General features: G+C 31.7%; 1 protein-coding gene across 4 annotated transcripts in view; it reads left to right on the forward strand.

Moving 5' to 3' along the window:
• LOC105214846 (SH3 domain-binding protein 5 homolog) overlaps positions 1 to 19,793 on the forward strand; it is a 48,392-nt gene that overhangs the window by 19,584 nt on the left and 9,015 nt on the right. The window contains exon 1 of one of the 4 annotated variants that reach the window (XM_054233841.1): positions 15,194 to 15,238. The exons of 1 other annotated variant lie outside the window; for it this stretch is intronic. In XM_054233841.1, coding sequence (XP_054089816.1) covers positions 15,209 to 15,238 — 30 coding nt within the window. In that variant the 5' untranslated portion in view covers positions 15,194 to 15,208. Of the gene's footprint in view, positions 1 to 15,193; positions 15,239 to 17,116; positions 17,493 to 18,460; positions 18,482 to 19,793 lie in introns of those variants that run through there. 2 more of the 4 variants (XM_011188508.3, XM_011188511.3) reach the window with 2 other exon arrangements.

Below are 19,793 nucleotides of genomic sequence, written 5' to 3' on the forward strand. Positions count from 1 at the left end.
TATGGTATCAACGTATGGGTCAGGCGTAAGACCTTTCAATGTCCATCCAAGTTTAGATTTTTCTGCAATTGGTTCATTTTCTGCTCCATATAATGATTTTATAGGAGATCCTAATGTCGCGTTATTTAAGCCAATAAGCAGTTGCGGAATGGCGTTCGAATAGGATTGCAATGGCAACCCTTCCAAGTGTTTGAAATCGGACTGCAATTTGAAAGCGTTAAGCGATTGCGTAGGCAAATGAAGCTTCTTGACGGAGCGAACACCCTTAAGAGCAAATTTCTTATGCCCATTTGGAGCTGATATGCTTAGGTCGGCTACGACCGACTCGTTCTCATAACGATGTGTGTCACCAGTCCAACGTAGGCAGAGTGGTTGCGGTGTGCCTCTTACTTTCAGTCGTTTTAAAAGCTCATCATCGATGAGGGTAAGAGACGAACCATCATCTATGAAAGCGTATGTTGACACTCTACAATGGCCTGAGTGTAAAACTACTGGAAGTATTCGAAACAGAGTGCAACTCCCGGTTGAAATATGCGCATTTATATTGGCAGACTGCGCTCTGGATAACACGTTGACGTTTTTTGATGATTTTTCAGCTACTGCTTGATTAAGGTTTAAGTTGTGGAGTAGCGGATGATGATTGTGAGTGCATCCATTAACGCTGCAAGGTTTAACTGCAATACATTTATTCGTTGCATGTTTTCTCAAACATCGATGACATAGTTTCGATTTTCGAACTACTTGCCACCTTTGACTTCGTGGCATTTCCTTGAAAGAGGTACAATTAAAGACTTCACCACAGTTTTCATCGCAAACGATACATCTTACCGAATTAAAATGATGATTAACTGTCCCGCGTTTACGCTCTCTTACCGATTCCTTCGGGACGATAACGCAGTTGGCCCCTTGAGCTAACTGGAATAGCCAATCGCTGAAGTTTTGTAGATTGCATACTGTCAGGGTTCGCTTATGCATGCCCCAGTATGCCGGTAGAAGCCCAGGTAATTTCGAAACCAACCGCTGTTCAAATTCGGGATTATTCAAATGACTAATCAGGCCAGATACTGACATTGTTGCACAGATGTTTTGCACTTCTACAGCAAAGTCGACTATAGATTCCAGATGACTCTCTGATGGAGGAGGCAATTCGTAAATTTGTCGTTGCAAAACACTGATGATCAATTCTGGTCGTCCAAATCTCATTTGAAGCGTAGCCATAATTTGGTTCACGCATGAGGAGTGAAGTAGCAGATTTTTAACTGCCTTCCGCGCTGGACCTTCCAACGCCTGCCGCAGTCGTAACAGATTCTCTTCGTCAGAGAATCCACAAACATCTGTCGATTGATTATAAGCAGCATAAAACAACGGCCACTCGCTGGGTTTGCCATCATATTTGGGCAACTCTTTAGCAAGGCTGTTACGAGACGCCACCTGATCCCTGGTTAGCCGGCGATAAGCTGAGGCTCCAAAAGACAGGCTGTTAGCGTGTCCAGCTGTAGGCAAAGTTGTATGCGTTGGTTGCGGCGGAGGACATTCCGGAAATAATGTCGAGTTCTGTCGCAACTGTTGCTCTAACGACTGTATCCTGTCCAATAACGATTGAAGGATAGGTGCTTGTAGGTTACTTTCACCTCGTTGATCAGATGATGTTCTATTTGGGATATTGTTGTGCTGCGTAGGTCCACTATTACTTACAGAGTTTGCGATTGAAACGGCTCTATTAAAGGGCGCTACAAATTCTGGAGGTAACTGCAATATTTGTGATGGGAGAGGCGCCTGATCCCTCATCCCGGTTGAGACTCTAGGCATTGAGTATTCATCTATGTCATCTTCGAAACCCATTGCGTCTATGCGATCTAGGAAGCTGTGCTGTTCCCTCGGTAAAGCTTCCCGCTGACGTAGAATTTCACTCTGCTCACGTAGCAACTCAGCCCGGCGACGTAGCCCTTGAGGACCAATAGAATTTGCGGAGTGAACAGGAGTTGCGGGTTGGCTTCCATGAAAATGCATTTGTGGGCGTGATACCGTATGCACCCCATCGACACGTGGTGGAGCTCCATACGAGGTGCCCACGTTCAAATTCTCAGCGTGCATCACAGAGATTCCTTGTTCGGCAGGCCTTTCAGTAGAACTGCTTTCTTCCAAATTACTCACCATTGGGAAGCTTGTAGAAGCAGTGAGACTGGTAGCTCCAGCGAAGTTAGCTGGTACAGCGGACATCTCAGGATTGTTAGCACGCAACATTATAATTTCCACTTCTATGGAATGCGCGATGAGGGTAGAGTAAATTTTTTAAGATGTAAAAAAATATAAAGAATTTTTTGCAATTCGAACTAAAACGCTAGTTTTGAATTAATTTATATTAATTTATTATTTTAATTTAAATTAATTAACAATTAGTTCTGAGAATTAAAAAATTTACTTTACACTCTACCCTCTAATGCGATAATGCCGATCTGTTAGCAACGGCTCCCGCTTTTGCCTATTTATTCCTTCTTTGCTAACTGATCTTCTGATTGCCCCCGTTTCTCCAAATCGACCAATCAAAATTCGCCACGATAGCAATAAGCGCGTATGTAATTAGGACATACGTAAGTAATTAGGAAAAAACGTAACTAATTAGGATTACGTTAATGATGCTGCCATATCGTTCGTAACAATTAGTTTATTACGTGTACGCATTTGGCTCAGCCAGGCGGAAATATGGTGCGTGAAGAGATCGGATCGGATTATGTGTGGCTTTTAGAAGTAGGTCGTGCATTAATAAATATAAAATTAAACGAAGGAAGAAAAACCAAATAAAGATTAAATAAAATTGATAAAGAAGGTTTCCTATGATAGCCACAAGTAAAGCAGGTAGAAAATAAAGGTAGTAACTGTGATCTAAATTTTATATACGCGTAAAACTCATCAGTTTGTAACTTATTCACTTCAGGAAAAATCAAGCTGAATGTGTTGAAATTAAGAAAATTCGTCAATTCAATTATTAAAATTTTTACTGCTCATTTAATGAATTCAGCGCTGCTGAATTGGATCGAAATTTGTCCTAATACTATAAATAGTAACCTTTATTTATTTTAACGCTTATTCAGCGCGGTTGACAAGTTTTATTTATACTTTGTGCAATATTATTTTGGAAATTTCGTATATGTGATTATGAAGAAATAATTTTAAAACCAAAATTTAAGTTAATTCCTTTGGGTTTTAATTTTGACCGCATTCGAATTAATTCAGTTTGGCTGAAAGTGTGATTTTCGCATACGCTAAACGTTCTTATCAAATTGTATTTGTGTAATATATTTAGGAATTAATAATTATACATCGGCTTATTAAAATATCACCACCAAAGAGCGGGACTTATAACAAAATAGATTGAAATTTCAAAATTATGAAAAAAGCTGTATTAAAAATATTTGGTTTTCTCTAGAACCATTATTTACACACTCACAATTTGAATTTGAATTCTACCAGTTATACTTGCTTAAAGGCCGCTGAATTTTAATTTGTTTTTCCTTAATATAATATATAATATAATTTTTATTCAGCAGCTGGCAAGACGCATTGCAGTTTATAATTTTCGCTAACATAAAATATTTGAGATGCTTAATAATTAGTTCAGCTCAATTGTTGTTGTAAATTCATAAAATTTTGAAGTATATTCTATATTTCTATTTTAACAGCCGAATAAACATCTGCTGAATTAACTGAGTTGTATTCAGATATACATTTACAACATATATGCTAATAATTATGAACAAAATCCGTTAAATCTGAATTCAGCACAGCTGAATTACTAATATGTCCAGTTTTAGAGAAAATTGAAGAATTTTCAGTAGTCTTTCTAACCAATTTTAATATTAAGCTCGTCTATATTAGTGCTGAATTGTTGCTAAAGTAAATTAGACATACATTAATTTTTGTTCACATAAAATTGTAAGTGTAGGATTGCATGTAAGCGCATATCCAATTAAAACTTCATCTTTTGGACGCTGTCCAAAATAAATCTTACATATTATGCCGCTGGCAATGCGGTAAAACGCAACTTAAAGACAAAAATAACATTATAATTAGAACTAGAGCAAAGCTCAGGTGAGCACATACGAGTATGTACTTGTGCACGCACCACTTACCACTCTTAAACACACATGCTGAAGAACACTTAGCTATATATGTAAATTTTCCAAATTACCTAAGCGACATTCATATCTTGGTCACACCTTAAAAGTCACCTCTAAATGCTGTGAAAACGAACACTTGATGGCTACCCACCCTGCCTGCCAGCTTACTTGTCCAAAAGCTTGCTATCTTCGCATACAATTTTTCGTCCTGTTGAAAATAGCCTTCGCTGTTTGCTTTGCTTAACTGTAATGGAGACCATAAAGCTTTGTACTAAGTTGTAATAAAGCTATGACGGTTCTTGCGCAATTATATAGTCTAACTATATAAAAACGTCTGTTTTTACAATTTCTCTCACATTTCTCACACCTTCAACGCGTCAGCTTACATCATAAACTTAGGCAAATGAGTGATTAAAGAAATACGAATAACGGACGATTAATCGTCATGAACGTCATAAAGGAAACTAGGTCATTCAGCTGGCTGAACGCTTTAAAATATGCAACATTTAATTTCTTTTACCAAACTATTATGGAAATGTCCTTTTGAAGCTTTCGTTGGCAGGTCTTTATGGCTTTTAGCCTTTGATGGCATATATGTATTTCTTATGTTTTTACTTTTAAATTGCTGTTATTGCTTACAAGGGTATGTTTTACTTTGAAATTCACAAATTCAGCTTTGCTGAATTTCTTTTAAACTATGCATACATATTAGGAAACTTAAGGAAAATTGTCATTAGTGTTATTTCTGTATATTCAGCTGAACTGCCATATTTTCTTGGCAGTTTAAAATTTTAGCCTCATAACATATCTTTATAAATAGCGCTGAATGCTGTTTATGTAAGAAAAAGTACAGGAAAAATATTTTAATTAATTTAAATATACTCCATTTGCTTTTTTCACTATTAATTCATGCGCTGAATTGACATTTAATGCGCTGAATTGCATTTTATTTTTAATGAATGTGTTAAATGCATCGTAATACTTAAATATACTGCTCAATAACACTATTAACACTATAATATGGTATTTCGTAATAGTTGAATTACGCTGAATAACATATTAACACATATAAAAACGGAAATAGTAAAAATTTCTTATGCTGTTTTATAATTTGTTTGATGAAAATGCGCTGAATGTTCCCACAGTGGATATATTATGCACTATTACGCGTTCAGTAGTTTTCTACAATATACCGAAGCCTTTTAATTAACTGTAAAATGTGTTTCGTATTACATATTTGCCTACACTTTGAATTTTGGACAATTTGTATTATGACTGACACGACAAATTGCCTTTCTGTGTATTCAGCTTAATTTTATGTATCTCGCTTGGTGCGATTTGAAATGTAATAAAATGAAAGGACGCCATAAAGTGAAATGTCAAAACGGAAGTGGCGATTTCATTATAATTACTCACTAAATTTCTACTGTTTTTTTTTTTTGGAAAAATCGGTTGCGCTTGTAAATTTAGGCCGAGATTTTCTTAATTGGAGAAAAAAATGTAATTTTAATTTTAGGTTACTGAAGGTTTTCCAGGAAAGAAGTCTGTTTTAAGGAAATAAAAGTGTGCTGAATAATTTATATGGTATTTTAAATATGAATATTAGTCAATTTCACTCAATTCAGCTCAGCTGAATATGACTTTAAATACATTCACAAGCCTATTTTAAGCTTTCAAGCTTTGTCTCTATCAGAAAAATACTAAAATGTTCAATTCAGCTAAGCTGAATATGATTTTAATTACATTTTAGACATTTTACGAAACTAAGGTTTCAAATGAAGTTCGCTGCAAGATTTCTAGCTTTGTCAAAGACTGAATGACAAACGAGTTTCTTTATTGAGTTTCGAACTCAGTAAAATTAATTACCAGTGTGCCACAGCTATAAATGTATATATGTATTCATATCTGCAGACGAAGGAAATTGAGAAATTTAATTAACCGCAGTGCTCACTGCCACTGTTCTATATGTACTCCAATGGCAAATATTTGATTTCACGGCTGATTGAAGTCAATTTATTATGTAAATATTGTGTGTCTGGTGTGATAAGTCAGCCTTTGGAACTTTGAGCGTTGATTAACGGTGGCAAAGTTACTGAATCAAAGGTGGTTGCCTTGAGTCCTTGCGAATCTGTTTGTGTTTAATATTAAGCGCTGTAAGTAATATCAGCATCCTCCTGAATACCATCTCATTCCTTGCCATGCAACTCTGTGTTGTATTAAATTACTTTATCTTCACACTTTTGTTGCTGTCAAGGACTGCAATTTGTTAGAGTATGTCCAGCTGACACTCACTCAGTATATCACTAAACCATTTCATTTTTCATATTTGTAGCCCAAACTGCACTGCGTCATTGCTTTACGTAGATAATGGTATAAACGTGCATATATTTGTACACACTGTGGGACCTGAAGCGCTAACTGCATTGTGTCCCTTGACACCAAAGTCATAAGCATTCAGCTGAGCTCCTAAACACGTCAGCAAGTCCAATGCAACGCTGTTGTTGTTGTATTCATAAGCATGCAACTAAATCAATATGTTAGCACTTGGTAACTTTCTAACGAGCTTGACATAAGGTTAAGAGTCTCTGGCGAAAGTGGAAAAGTCCCAGTTGCGTGCTGGTGATAATGGCTAACCTTTCCCCTTTTACCGCATTAGCCTTTCACCTTTTTTCCCTCTTCGTCAATTCTAAATACTCGTAGCATATTTCTAGGCGTGCAGGCGCATATTTATCTTTTGTTTTTTTATTTCTGCTTTATTTTTATGCCTGTAGGCGCAGCACTTGTGTTTTGTTTGTGTTTGCTACTGAAATTTTCCCCAGTGAAACTGCAACACCTTTATGGATTTAATTTTTTGCGAAACAATGTCGTGGAAAATTACATCACGTGGTTGGTTTGAGGCTAGAAGGAGGTGGTATTGTGTTGCAAATATTATTTTTTATCCGTCATTTTGTAAGCTTTACCGTAGCGTCCTTTTCGCAGTGCTGTCATACTTCCTAGCGCCCTAACATTGTTTTTGTAAATTTATTGTTGCTTTTTGCTTCATTTGCTACGGATTGCTGTATTATAAAAAAAAGTTTGTACATTTTTTAGCAAAAAAATTATGTTTGTTTTATAAAACCGCGCTGAATTGCATTCACGTGTACCCTTACTATTTGGAGATTAATAAAATTTGAGTTTGAGTGTTTTCTATTGAATTCAGCTGAGCTGGATTGCATTCACGTGCATCCTTACTACTTAGAGAATAATAAAATTTGAGTTTGAGTGTTTTCTATTGAATTCAGCTGCGCTGAATTACATAAAAATTAATAAAATATTGCTTTCACACAAAAATTTTCTGTTTTTATTTAATACATGGTAAAAAAATATGTTATTTCGTAATCGTTCAGTGATTTTCTTAACTTTTCTTCATACTTATATGTATATATTATACGTGCCTATAAAAATATGCATTGATCAGAAATGAATTAAATAAGTTCATATAATAATTCATAATATCTTAAAAACTTCGCTGAATTGTTCAAAGGTAAAGCTGAATACACTTTTTTTCTGATTATATTAAATATGCTTAAAAGTAAATCTTTCGCAGACTTTGCATTTTTCTTTGCTCAAATAATTATAATATTCAGCTTTGTTGAATTGTATTATAATACTTAATAAAACTTATTTTTAATTAAGAACTTTTTAATAGACTGCATTCACTGTAGAGTAAATAAACTTGTAAATCAATTATCCAATATAATGCTTGTCAATAAAATTAACACATTCATTAAGTGGCTGTACTTTGATTTCACTTGTAAGCAAATTTTTTGTTGGATTGGTTATGGGTTAGCGTCTAATTTACTTAACATATACATTACTTTAAGTTATTCAGCTCAGCTGAATAAGATTTTAAGTACTCAATAACCGTTTCTAAGCCGTATCTAAAAATATTACATAATTTTCTTTGGATATATGTCATTTGAAATACTTAATTAAACAATAAAACGCTTTATAAAGGTGCTGAATAATATGAGGTTTACTTGAATAGTAAAATCACTTAACCAGATTGCTATAATTTCATTAACTTGTTAGTTTAGTGTTAAAACATTTTGATACAAGTAAAAATGCTGAATAATATATAGCATGTATTAGTCTAAATATGATTAATTGTTCTTTTAACTCAATTCAGCTCAGCTGAATATAATTCAAATAGGTGATAAAACAGTCTAATGTATTTTTAATAATGCTAGATAAATTTAAGAATTATTCTTATACGCTGAATTACAATTAATGATGCTGAATAAAGTTAGGTTTAGCTGAATTGCTTCTGAACACTTCTCCCGTATGTTTATTTACTTTAACTTGTTAGTTTAGTGTTCAAAAATTTTGACAACAAAACCATTAACATAAATATGAAAATGTTTTCTTTTAACTCTATGCAGCTCAGCTGAATATGATTTTAAATATATAATAAACTATTCTAATGTAGTTTTAATAATTGTAAATTTATTTCATACCATTTAAGCAATATTCACATATGTAGAATTAAAATTAGTGATTGGAAAAACAATTTTTCTCACAGTAAATATAAATATTTCATGCTAAATACGCCAGCGAATTCATATAGTTTTATTATTGTATATTACAAACACATAAATACTATAATTGCTCCAAACTATGTAGCATTCTACCTTTATCTCTCACATCTTGTGGGATTCATTTCGTTTATTTCAATTGAAAATAATTGCACTCATGCCAACTAACTTTTCCTGTGTTTTGTTTATTAAAATTCTAAAACGCCAACTTGCACCAAGTGAATAGATGTGAGTTTACACATTCAGTCCATTGTTAACGCCCACAATTGGTGCTTTATATTTCATTTACATAGCCACACACAGATGGTCTTTTCACGCGTAGAAATTGTTGTTGCGATCACATTGAGAATTCCATGAATTCCGACGTAGCCCCACTCGAAAACGTGAAATAACTCAATTCAACTCGAGAAGCCACTCAAAAACAAAAATTGCAAACTTAGTTTGTTTTTACCAGTTGTGAGAATTTTATTTATTTAAATTATTTGTTTGAATTGGAATTCTGCAGAATTTACGTCACTAGCACAAAGTAATATTCATGTTATACGCAAAATAATTAACAACATTTGAAAATTGTTTTTAATAGCATTTGAATGTGCAAACTCAAGCGGCGTGAAATTTAATGACTTCTAATATTTTTTGTCTTTAGAAACTACTTTTTTTAATAATTTTTTTGTTAATGAAGCAAAATGGCGTTTTGATGGCGATTGCATATTTCTAAACTAATTTCACAACTTTCACAATTGTTCTGCGTTAATAATTTAAGCGTTTTTGCGAAATTATGAAATTCTGCCGATAATGTGTTCATTCGCTGAATCACTTTCACAATGTGAATTTCACGAAAAGTTAATTTGAGTGAAAAATGCTCCAAGCCAGAAGTGTGAATTAATGTGTTTAATTTTAATGAGGAAAGTTGCTCTTAGCGTTTTTAATGACTCGAAATGCTGCCTAAAAGCAATAATCTGTAGATAATTTAGTTTTCTATGCATTTTAAGCAAGTGAATTTTATAAGCATTGATCGTGTCAATAATTGTCAGCCTTTGCAAGCAATTAAACAATATTTCTAATATTGCTGAATAACATTAACTATTGCTGAATTGACAAACATTTTTCTTTCTGCAATATTTGTATAACGCGTGCTATTTTAGTGCCTTGTTATTATATTTTGAGCACGCATAAAAATTCATCCGATTTTTGCTCTTAACATCTTATGATTAGCTGAATTGCCAAAAAATTGTGCTGAATAGGTATTATATGCATCATACAGTTTTTTTTGATAGTATTGTTGATGTTAGCACATATAAGAGATTGGCCATACACTAATTTTCGTGCTGAATAAAGAATTATTTTATTTTACACTAATATATGATCTTTACAAACACTAATTGGCATCACTGCTAATTTGCTTCCAAATTTAAAAATATATTTTTGCATATAAAATGCAGTGACTTGCTTTTTGACCCAATAATTTTTTGAAATGTTCAAATATAATTAGCTGTTCTTATTTATAACTACTTTAGTGGCTTATGAAATAAGTTTAAGTATATTGGAAATTTGCTGAAAATGCACAGTATTTGCTTAATTATGTTTACAGTACTCAAACCACTTTCTTATCAGCTTAAAAATGTGCTGAATTGCTTTGAGTATTCTAAATTGCTCGACCGCAAATATTTGTGAACTCAATTGCATAAGTGTATCGCTGAATGTGTATTTTATTTAGCAAGTGAGCAGTTCATTCGCAATAAAGCTGACCGGTTTTGTTCTACAAATTAATATTGTGATCGTGTTTTGTATCGCTGCGTATTTCTGAATAATTTAAAAAACGGCTGAACTCCAAATAAAATGTACCGATTGATTATTAAATGTTTCAATTAGTATTTTAAATGCGCTGAATCTTCATTTCAATATGTTGACATTCTCTTTGAATTTGCGGAATAGTTCGTAAGTGTACATATATAGATCGTCAGCTCGTAATTTTTATCATCTATGTGGTTTGTTGTCAGCAAACTCAGTTGATTGGTGTTCAAATTGCTTAAAAATGCGCTGAATATTGTTCTCAATGTGTAGAATTTTATTTGAAAGCACTGAATTTCATTTGAAAAGCGCTGAATAGTCCTCAGTCGCATAAAAATCTTCTGAATATATTTTAAAGTACTGTTGTACTGTTGTCAGCAAAACTGAGTTGGTGGGGTTTAAATTGCAAACACAATGCGCTGAATTGCTTATTAAACATGTTAATTTGTACTTTAAAGGCTCTGAATATTATTTACAAAGTGTAGAATTTATATGAAATGCGCTGAATTTCATTTGAAAAATTCTGAATAGTTCACAACTGTATAAAGATCTTCATAATGTATTTTTAAGTACTGTTGTCAGCAAAATTCAGTTGTCTGGTGCTTAAATTACAAACAAAATTCGCTGAATTGCTTATTAAACATGTTAATTTGTACTTAAGATGCGCTGAATATTATTTTCAAGTAGCTGAATAGTTTATAAATAATTAAAGCACTCTTCCAGCATTATTTAAAGATTGCTGCCACACAACTCACTTCGTCAAATGTGCCGCTTACAATATCTCCCATGAATTTAAATGTGTTTACTGCTTAAAATGTTGTTCTTCACATGAATTTCGTGGAAAAAGCACATATCATGCTCTGTTTACTGCTTGGCATTCCTTTTAAGTCCAGCTTACCCCCAAAAAGTGCGCACACAACTTGCATGACATTGATAAACAACCGAAAAATCAGAAAATATATTCTACACCAGAGTGGTTTACTCTGGACAGCAATGAATTCCAGGAAAGTTCAAAACAAACAAACCACAAAATGTGTACAAAGCAAAACAGAAAAAGAAAACAAAAGTTGTATACAAAAAAAACTAGAAGAAAACAATCCAAAGTAAAGCTAAATACACATGAGAGGCCAGGTGAAAGAAACTCATCAAAAACTGGTTACCAAACACAGCATAACAATGGCTTGAACTATTGGTATCACGGCGTGACGTGGTACGAAGCTTGGCGTGGTCGTCATCAACGCCGCCACTTTACATCTGTTCGTGTGTATGTTCGTCTGTATGTCTGGTTGTATACGATTTCATAGCGTAAAAATCGTAAACCGTATGCCTGATTGCACCACCGATCCACTAACTGCGCACGCTAAGTGAGTTCGTTCTCCAGCACAATCGACGACGACGAGTACTACTCTGCATTCAAAGTACAAAGCCAGTTTGCAAGATCTGTCGAAAAAAGGTAAATAATAAACCGGTTGAAACGACGCGACGCTACACGTTCAATATACTACGTAGAAAAAAACAAAAACAAATAGAAATGCAAAAATCAACAGAAAATAAAAAAAAGGAAACAAAGGAAATGCGCAATCTGTAAAGACTCTTGAAGATCAAAACCTGAGGTAGATTTTGTATTGTATTGCTTGTGTTGTTGTTTTTTTTATTTTTATTATTTAATTTTCGTGTCCGCTTCACATGGCCATTGAAGCGCGTCCATTTAAAATGCGCAAAATAAATATAAAAAATAACAAAAAAAAAAAAAATAAAAGATAAAAAAAAAATGAAATATATCGCCACACACTCTGTCTGGGGTCGCCAAGTAACCGATATGCGTCGCATTCAAGTGTACAGTTACCAGTTTTACTTGTTTTTTCTGCTTGCGAATTTTCTTTGCGCCAAAGTTGCTGACCATAACTCAGCCGCATGGAAAGCAAGTAGTCTTGATAAATTAGTTGAAAAAAAAACAAGAAAAATAAAAAATGCATATGTGTAATAAAAAATAAAAATTAATAATCGCAAGTTGTTATTACCATGCCGTCAAGCGTTTATCAGCATGCATTAATTTGAAATTGACGGTGGTGCATATGAATATGAGTGGCAGGTATTTCATGCAAACCTGTGCATGCTGTACACCAGCGTTCAGCAGAATAAGTACGCAATTATTTAAATATTTGTTTGGAAATTAAAAGATATTTTTACATTGAAAATTATATTATGAATATTATAAGAAGGGTTTTATTAACTATTTGTTTTTTTTTTTTTATTTTTTTATCTAGCATTTTCACGAAATTTAAATATTAACTAAAAATTCGAAATATGTTTAACCATTCCGCATATAACTTTTCAAAGATATCTGCGACATCTATCATTTCTTCTTCTTAAAAAATATACCGACGTCATTTCTTCACTAGTCTGCACGTCTTCATTCTAAGCCTGCAACTCCAATTAATGAGAAAGTTGCCAGTGACAGACTTCATGTACTTAATAAGTTGGCCATATGTGTTTAAGTGACAATATAAATGTTATTAAACTTAGTTCGAAAACTTAAATACTAGATGTGTGTACATTTTATGCATTTATATAAACTTGTTCACATTGTGAAATTACTGAAATTTCTGGCTTTTATAAATTTCAGAATAATAACCACTTCGTGTAGCCATAATCTCTTGTGACTCAGAATAAAGGTACTATATGTATCTTCTTAAGTACTAATTAACCACAATAGAAACAGGAAATTACTAGTTAAATGTCGGAACTAGCTCAAAGCTGTTGAAACAAACTTTCCAAGCACTAAACTAGTCCAATTTTTTCAAAATACACGCTAGTTGTATAATTTATGAAAGTTCTACATAAAAGTGTACAATTACGTATAATTATATGTTTTTGGACTATTTTAGTACTATTTTTAAGTATTTTTATGTAGCCATGTGAACAACTGGTATTTTAGTAGTTTTCGAAATTATTCACTTTCTATTTGAAAGAGGTTAATCACAGGTGGTAAAGATGTATTATTGTCTTTCATAGAAGCAATTTAAAAATATTTCGGCACATTTCTTAATAGTTTCAAGTTACAATAGTTAATTAGCTTGAAAATCCGACACTTCCACACAAAGAGATTTTAAATAAAATAAGAAATTAGAGTCTTCTACGATTTGGTTTCTGATACAAAATATGACGTTTGAAGATACTCCTTGCGCAACTACAGGTCGCTAATTGCCAATTAGATTATAAAAATAATCTCTAATTTAAGGGGTTATATACTGTTAGACGGCCGAAAAAAAGTGAATTTTCCAGATGTTTTTCTGAGAAAACTTTTTAAGACTTAGTACTAGTAAAAATATTTATTTGAAAAAGAGCTACAGCTGATCTCCAGGAGCTCCTCTCAAAAAAAAACGTTTTGCGGTGACCACTATATCTCGGAACTGGATCATATGAAATTAAAAAACCAAACAGATTTCGTTAAAATAATGTTAAATCTAGTAATTAATCGAAGGAATAAGCAAAATAAAATTTTTTGACAAAATGGCGGTTTCTCAAAAAATAAAATCGATTCTTCACCGAAATTTCGGCCTTAAATTGTTTATAAAAAAAAAATATTTATCGGAGAGAAAAAATCTTCGATTAATTACTAAAAAATATATTTAAGAAGGTCGTGTTAAAATTTGAGACTAATCGGTCTAGCCGTTTTCGAGTAATGTTGGTCACCGACTTTGAAAACACCATTTTGAGAAAAACGCATTTCCGCTCGGATCTTGTACTTCCAAGCACTCTGAAATGCCTTTTCAAATTTGCTTGTAACTTTGAAAATATTCACCGGAATGATATGAAATTTTCTGTGTGTATTCTTAAATATATGTACATTAAGAAAATGAAATAAAAAAAATCGATTTTTTGAAAATTCTAACTGTATATAACCCCTTAAGGTCTCTGGCTATTACTTCTTCATCTGTATTGATTTCACGTACTTCGTTTTTAAATACAATTCATGTCTCATCTTCTTTATTGGATGTAGTATAATAAACATAGCTCAAGGCCTTTTCAAATGCATGAAAGTAGAAGATTCGAACATACTCTCAAATATTGTAAGATTTTAACAGTTGTAAATAACGTATGTATTCTGTGAATTATAGTTAACATATTATACTTTAACACACCGACACCGACTTCTTACAGAATGCAATGGAAATTTTGCTTTGTTCAAATGACCTTTGCCTTTGCCTTTTTAAAGTATGTGATTACCACTTGCCGAGATTTTAAATATACATATGTAGTTTGTTCCAACAAAAACAATAAAATAATATTGTTACACTTATCAGTTCACTTTATTGCTTCCTCATTTTCAAGTATTAACAGTACAAACATGCATATATAATTGTAAAGATTTAGAGAAATTTGTGCATAAATGAAATCAATTTATTTTTATGTTTTTATGTACGCGTATTGCATGTCAAATCAATTGGAATGTCAGTGCTGGCGAAAACAACAGTAAAACTTTATTGTATGCAGTTAACACAGCCAGCTGTGTTTCGAAATACTTAAATAAATGTGTTTCATGTGAAGCCCATTTGAGATGACTTTTGTTTAGAGAAATAAAAAATTTGTTATATTTACGTATATATTTTGGTATGAAGGTGTGTTTATATACATAAGTACGTACATAAATATGTAGATATGTGTATTAGCAATAATTTTAGTCATTGATCGAAGCGGAAAAGCATTGAACTGCAACTGAAAATGTCAATAGAAATTAAATTAAGTGCAAATGTGCGTAAATAAATCGTAAAATTTGTATTTATTTCTATATTTCGATGATTTCTGTTATTCAATTATCTTTTTTTGAATTATTAGTGAATGTATTTATTCATTTACTGCAAAGTCAATACGTTTATTGTGTGCAAATACATATCTAAATATTCTATATGTAAATATTCTATTCTTTTATCAATTCATGTTGAAAGTTCACATATTCATTGATATGCACATACATTTGTATGAGTCTCTTGGTATCGTTGCATACGCCGAGATGAGATTTTAGTTGAATTCTCTGTAGAGTGACTGTGTTTTGGGCGGAAATTGTAAGCGGCAGCATGAATTTGATTTACTTCAATTCAATTGAATGCCATTATTCGAGTTTCGTTGCTTTCCTCACTACTGCTGCTGTTGCTGCTGCTCAGGCACTTGCATTGCAAATTTCCTTAACTTTTGTATTGCTTTTATTTCATCCATTTTTGTTGTGTGCAATGCAACGCCAAAAAGTTTGCCATATCCGCGCTTGGCATCCGTTGCGATTTTGCAATACATAATTCCATGAGAATTTTACGATTTTTTCCAGCTATTGTGCGCGTAGAGTGCATTTATTAAAAGGGTGTCTGAATATGTGAATTAATTTTGTATTTTAATACAAATGTGGAAAGTGAAAAAAATAAAATATTTCTTACTGAATTATTGAATATCTGTGAGATGATCTTGGAAAATCTCACTATTGAACTATTTATAAAAGTCACAACTATCTGTTGTATATTCAAATGTGTAAGAAAAACTTTTTAAATCACTACTCTTTAAATATTGCCATAAATTTCGAAACACCCTTTACGTAATATCATCATTGTATACAGTTTTCTACCCTCGCTGGTGTTTTTTACGATTTTTTTACATTTTATCAGCTAGCTGCAGTTGCAATGCTGGATAGTTGCAACAACCGTGGCAAAGTACTAGTATCGTTGTTGCAACAGCAACAATTACCTCCAATCGCTTCATTTCGAACTACGCTTTTGTGCAAAGTTCATTGGCTTGCCGGCCTGAACTATGTGACGGTGAGTTGGATGGCACCATAACAAGCAACAGTACACGTAAAAGTTGTTCACTGAAAAGTATAACGAAATGCAATCCAAACCGTTTAGTGAGTGCATTCAATTTTGAAGTTTGGCATGCTGCAAGTGAAATGTGAAAACAGTTTTTGTGTAGCGAAGCTTTCTTTTTTTGGATTTTCGATATCAAAGATATGTTTTTGCTTACCATTTGTTTGTTTATATATTTTCTTTATGACCACTCATTCTTAATAAACCTTTTTTTTATGCTACACTTTGAACATTTATTTAATTAATCGTGTTTATTAAATTTTAAAGAAAACAAATTTTGTTTTTGAGTGTTCAGATTTATACTTTTTCGTTGTATATTGGTTAATTTTTTAACAGTTAATAGAAATAAAAGCCACATTTTATAGTAAAACTCTTATGTGTATTTATTTTTTAATTCTTTTTATTAATTATAATTTTTTTATTATTATTAATTTTATATTATTTATTTATTTTTATTTATCAGTTATATTTTTATTTATTATTATTATTATTTATTTTTTAATTTAATTTTGTTTAAATTGTTTACATTTTATTTTCGATTTATTCGTTTTTTAATTTTTTATATTTGAATAATTATATATAACCTATCTTGCCATCATATTCACCGCATAACGTAAACACTTCAATTAAAAAAAAATTAAAAACACAAAGTCACTTCGGAAACTCCCACACATTATTTTCACTGTCTATTTTTACCTTCCACATTGGCAACCACTTACATACCTGTCATCATTATCCGCAATAACAATATTTCATCCACATAACGGATATACTCAAATGCATGACTCCGCATTTATTTGCTATGCTTCCTCCTTTTCCACTTTGTCGCACTTTTTTTCACACTCGTGGTAATCAATTTAATTTATTAGTAGGTTAGGTAGGCACTCATGCCAGACGGTCTGTTTACTTTTTTCACTAAATTTTTTGCTAAATAGCAGCGTATCTGTAACGTTTTCAGCGTGTGGTGAATGCAAATAAATTGTGTGGCTATTTGTTGGATTGATTATTGAATTATTAACATAAATATACATATATATATGTTTATTGCATCTCCTTGAAGTTCACGCATACACAGTTATCTATATATCTAAAAATATATTCCCGCAGTTATGCACATCATGCGAAGTAGTAAAAAAGTGTTAAAAATACGTAATGGAAATGTGTGTAATGATGAATTGAATAAACATCAGCTGATGATAATTGTGTTGTAATTTCTATATTGCTTTGTGCATTAAAGAAATTAATGCGTAAAAAAATAAAAATAATAAAATATAGTGATGTGCATATGCCTATTACATTATCGATAAAACTGTGTACATACTCAATTATTGAAGTTTTATTGAAGGCTCTCTTCGGGGCCTGCTACACCTTCAGTATGTATCGTGATATTTGGATCGCGATCTATATTGAATATTGATGGATTACTTCGCGACTGCTAGACGTTCAACATATATTATGTTAATATTTATACGATGTTGTTAGTGTTTTTCGTACATTTTTTCATAAAATTTCGGAAGAAAAACTAAGAAAATCATGTTTGGCTATTGTTTTTGCTCCCACAGCAATTCATTATATGTATCCAAAATTTGGACGTTATCAAAAAACCTTTGGCAGATGAGTTGCATAGCTCTGGCAAAGATTCTATTGTAAACAGTATAATTCATGTTCATTTATTAGAATAACGTTAATTTTAAAATTTTGGCACTGTTGTATTTCACCAATTCGGACTTGTAAATCACAAAATATGCTACACATTCAATATTTATCTCGCGATCCACGATCCTCGATCTGGATTTCAAAATATTTAAATATTTTGTGATAAGGATCGTGATCTATGAATATTGCATGCTAAACGTTCAATAAATATCGCGATACAGGAAATATCACGTTAAATACTGAACGTGTAGCAGGCGCCTTCAACAGTTTTTTTTGTTTTTGTACACATTTTAGAAGAAAAATCCTCAAAATTAAATTAACTTTATAATATGAGGGGCACTAAATATAAAATTTTATCATCCAATTCAATTTTGAAAAAGTGTAAAATATTAACACATTTTTAGATTAGAAAAGTTTAGACAATATTAGCAAATATTACATCAAATTATTTTTGACGCATTTGAGTGAGAGACTTGATTCTAACATAATGGAGGTTGTGTGTTCTGTTTGTTTACTACTTCCTTTGTTAATTATTATTTTGTAATTATTGTTTCGTAATTAATTTTTACATTTGTACCCTTTATTTAGTATAATCAATTTAATTACTATTTTTATCATTATTTTATTTTTGTTATTTTTATTTTATTTTTTTTTTTAATTTTATTATTGTTGTTTTTTTCAATTTTGTTATTATCATTTTTTAATTTATTTTTATTTATTTTTTTTTTAATTTTTTTTTTTTTTACTTTAAACTTTTTTGTTTTTTATTTATTTTTATTTTTATTTTTTTTTTCAATTTTTTTTTATTTTTTTTTTCAATTTTTTTTTATTTTTTTTAAATTTTTTTTTTTAATTTTTTTTTATTTTAAACTTTTTTTTTTATTTTAAAAATTTTTTTTATTTAAATAAGTTTTTTGTTTTAATTTAATTTATTTATTATTTCTAAATTTTGCTATTCAAAAACACATTTCGTTCATAGCAATTTATACTCATTAATTATCTAAATTACTATTGTGAATGTGCCAACTACACAAACAAAAGCTAAGTGATCAAGTAAAGTATTTGACACCAATTTAGAAATCGTTTGTTAGCCGAGTCTGTTTAGCTGACGTCGATTTTGTACGTTCGCTTGTCGTTGGTCGCATGTTCGAATCGCGCTGCGGGCGTCGTGAGTTTTTCTCACTTCGAAAACGGTATTGAAATTTGTTGTGTGCTGCGCTTCTTCTTCTAGCTCATCTCTGATGCCCCTATTGTTGTACCAACGGAAAGTTGCTGCTTCAAATGCGTTTTCCATTACACAACGGGGCTATAGAAAATAATCCTATTCACTCCACGGGGTCGCGGCGTATTACCAAGCTGTAGGCCCCACTAACCCGGGAATAACAATTCTTTTTTTTTTCTTCTTTTTGATAAATTTTATTTTAAAGTAAAACAATCAATTATTTAATTGTATACTACAAAAAAATAATTTATTTGTTCTGTTTAATAATTTGATTTTTATTTCTTATTACTAACAATAAATTGAAGCGTACTAAAATTTAAAATCAACTAAAATAATAAAATTCCTAAGATTTAGTTTGTGAATTATTGCGTGAAAAATACTAATTGCTACGGTTACACTTAAATTAAAAAAAAAAAAAACTATAAGCTACAAAAAAGTTTTAAAAACAATATTACACTGAAAAGGCAGTAAATTTTTTTCTTAATGCATCTATATGCACTTTCGTCAACAATACATGATAACCCATTAACGAGTGAGTAAGTGTTATAAGTGAGTTTTGTTTAGCTGTGTTAATAGTAAAGAA

This window comes from Zeugodacus cucurbitae, chromosome 6 (genome assembly GCF_028554725.1).
Source record: "Zeugodacus cucurbitae isolate PBARC_wt_2022May chromosome 6, idZeuCucr1.2, whole genome shotgun sequence".
NCBI classification, from domain to species: Eukaryota; Metazoa; Arthropoda; class Insecta; order Diptera; family Tephritidae; genus Zeugodacus; species Zeugodacus cucurbitae.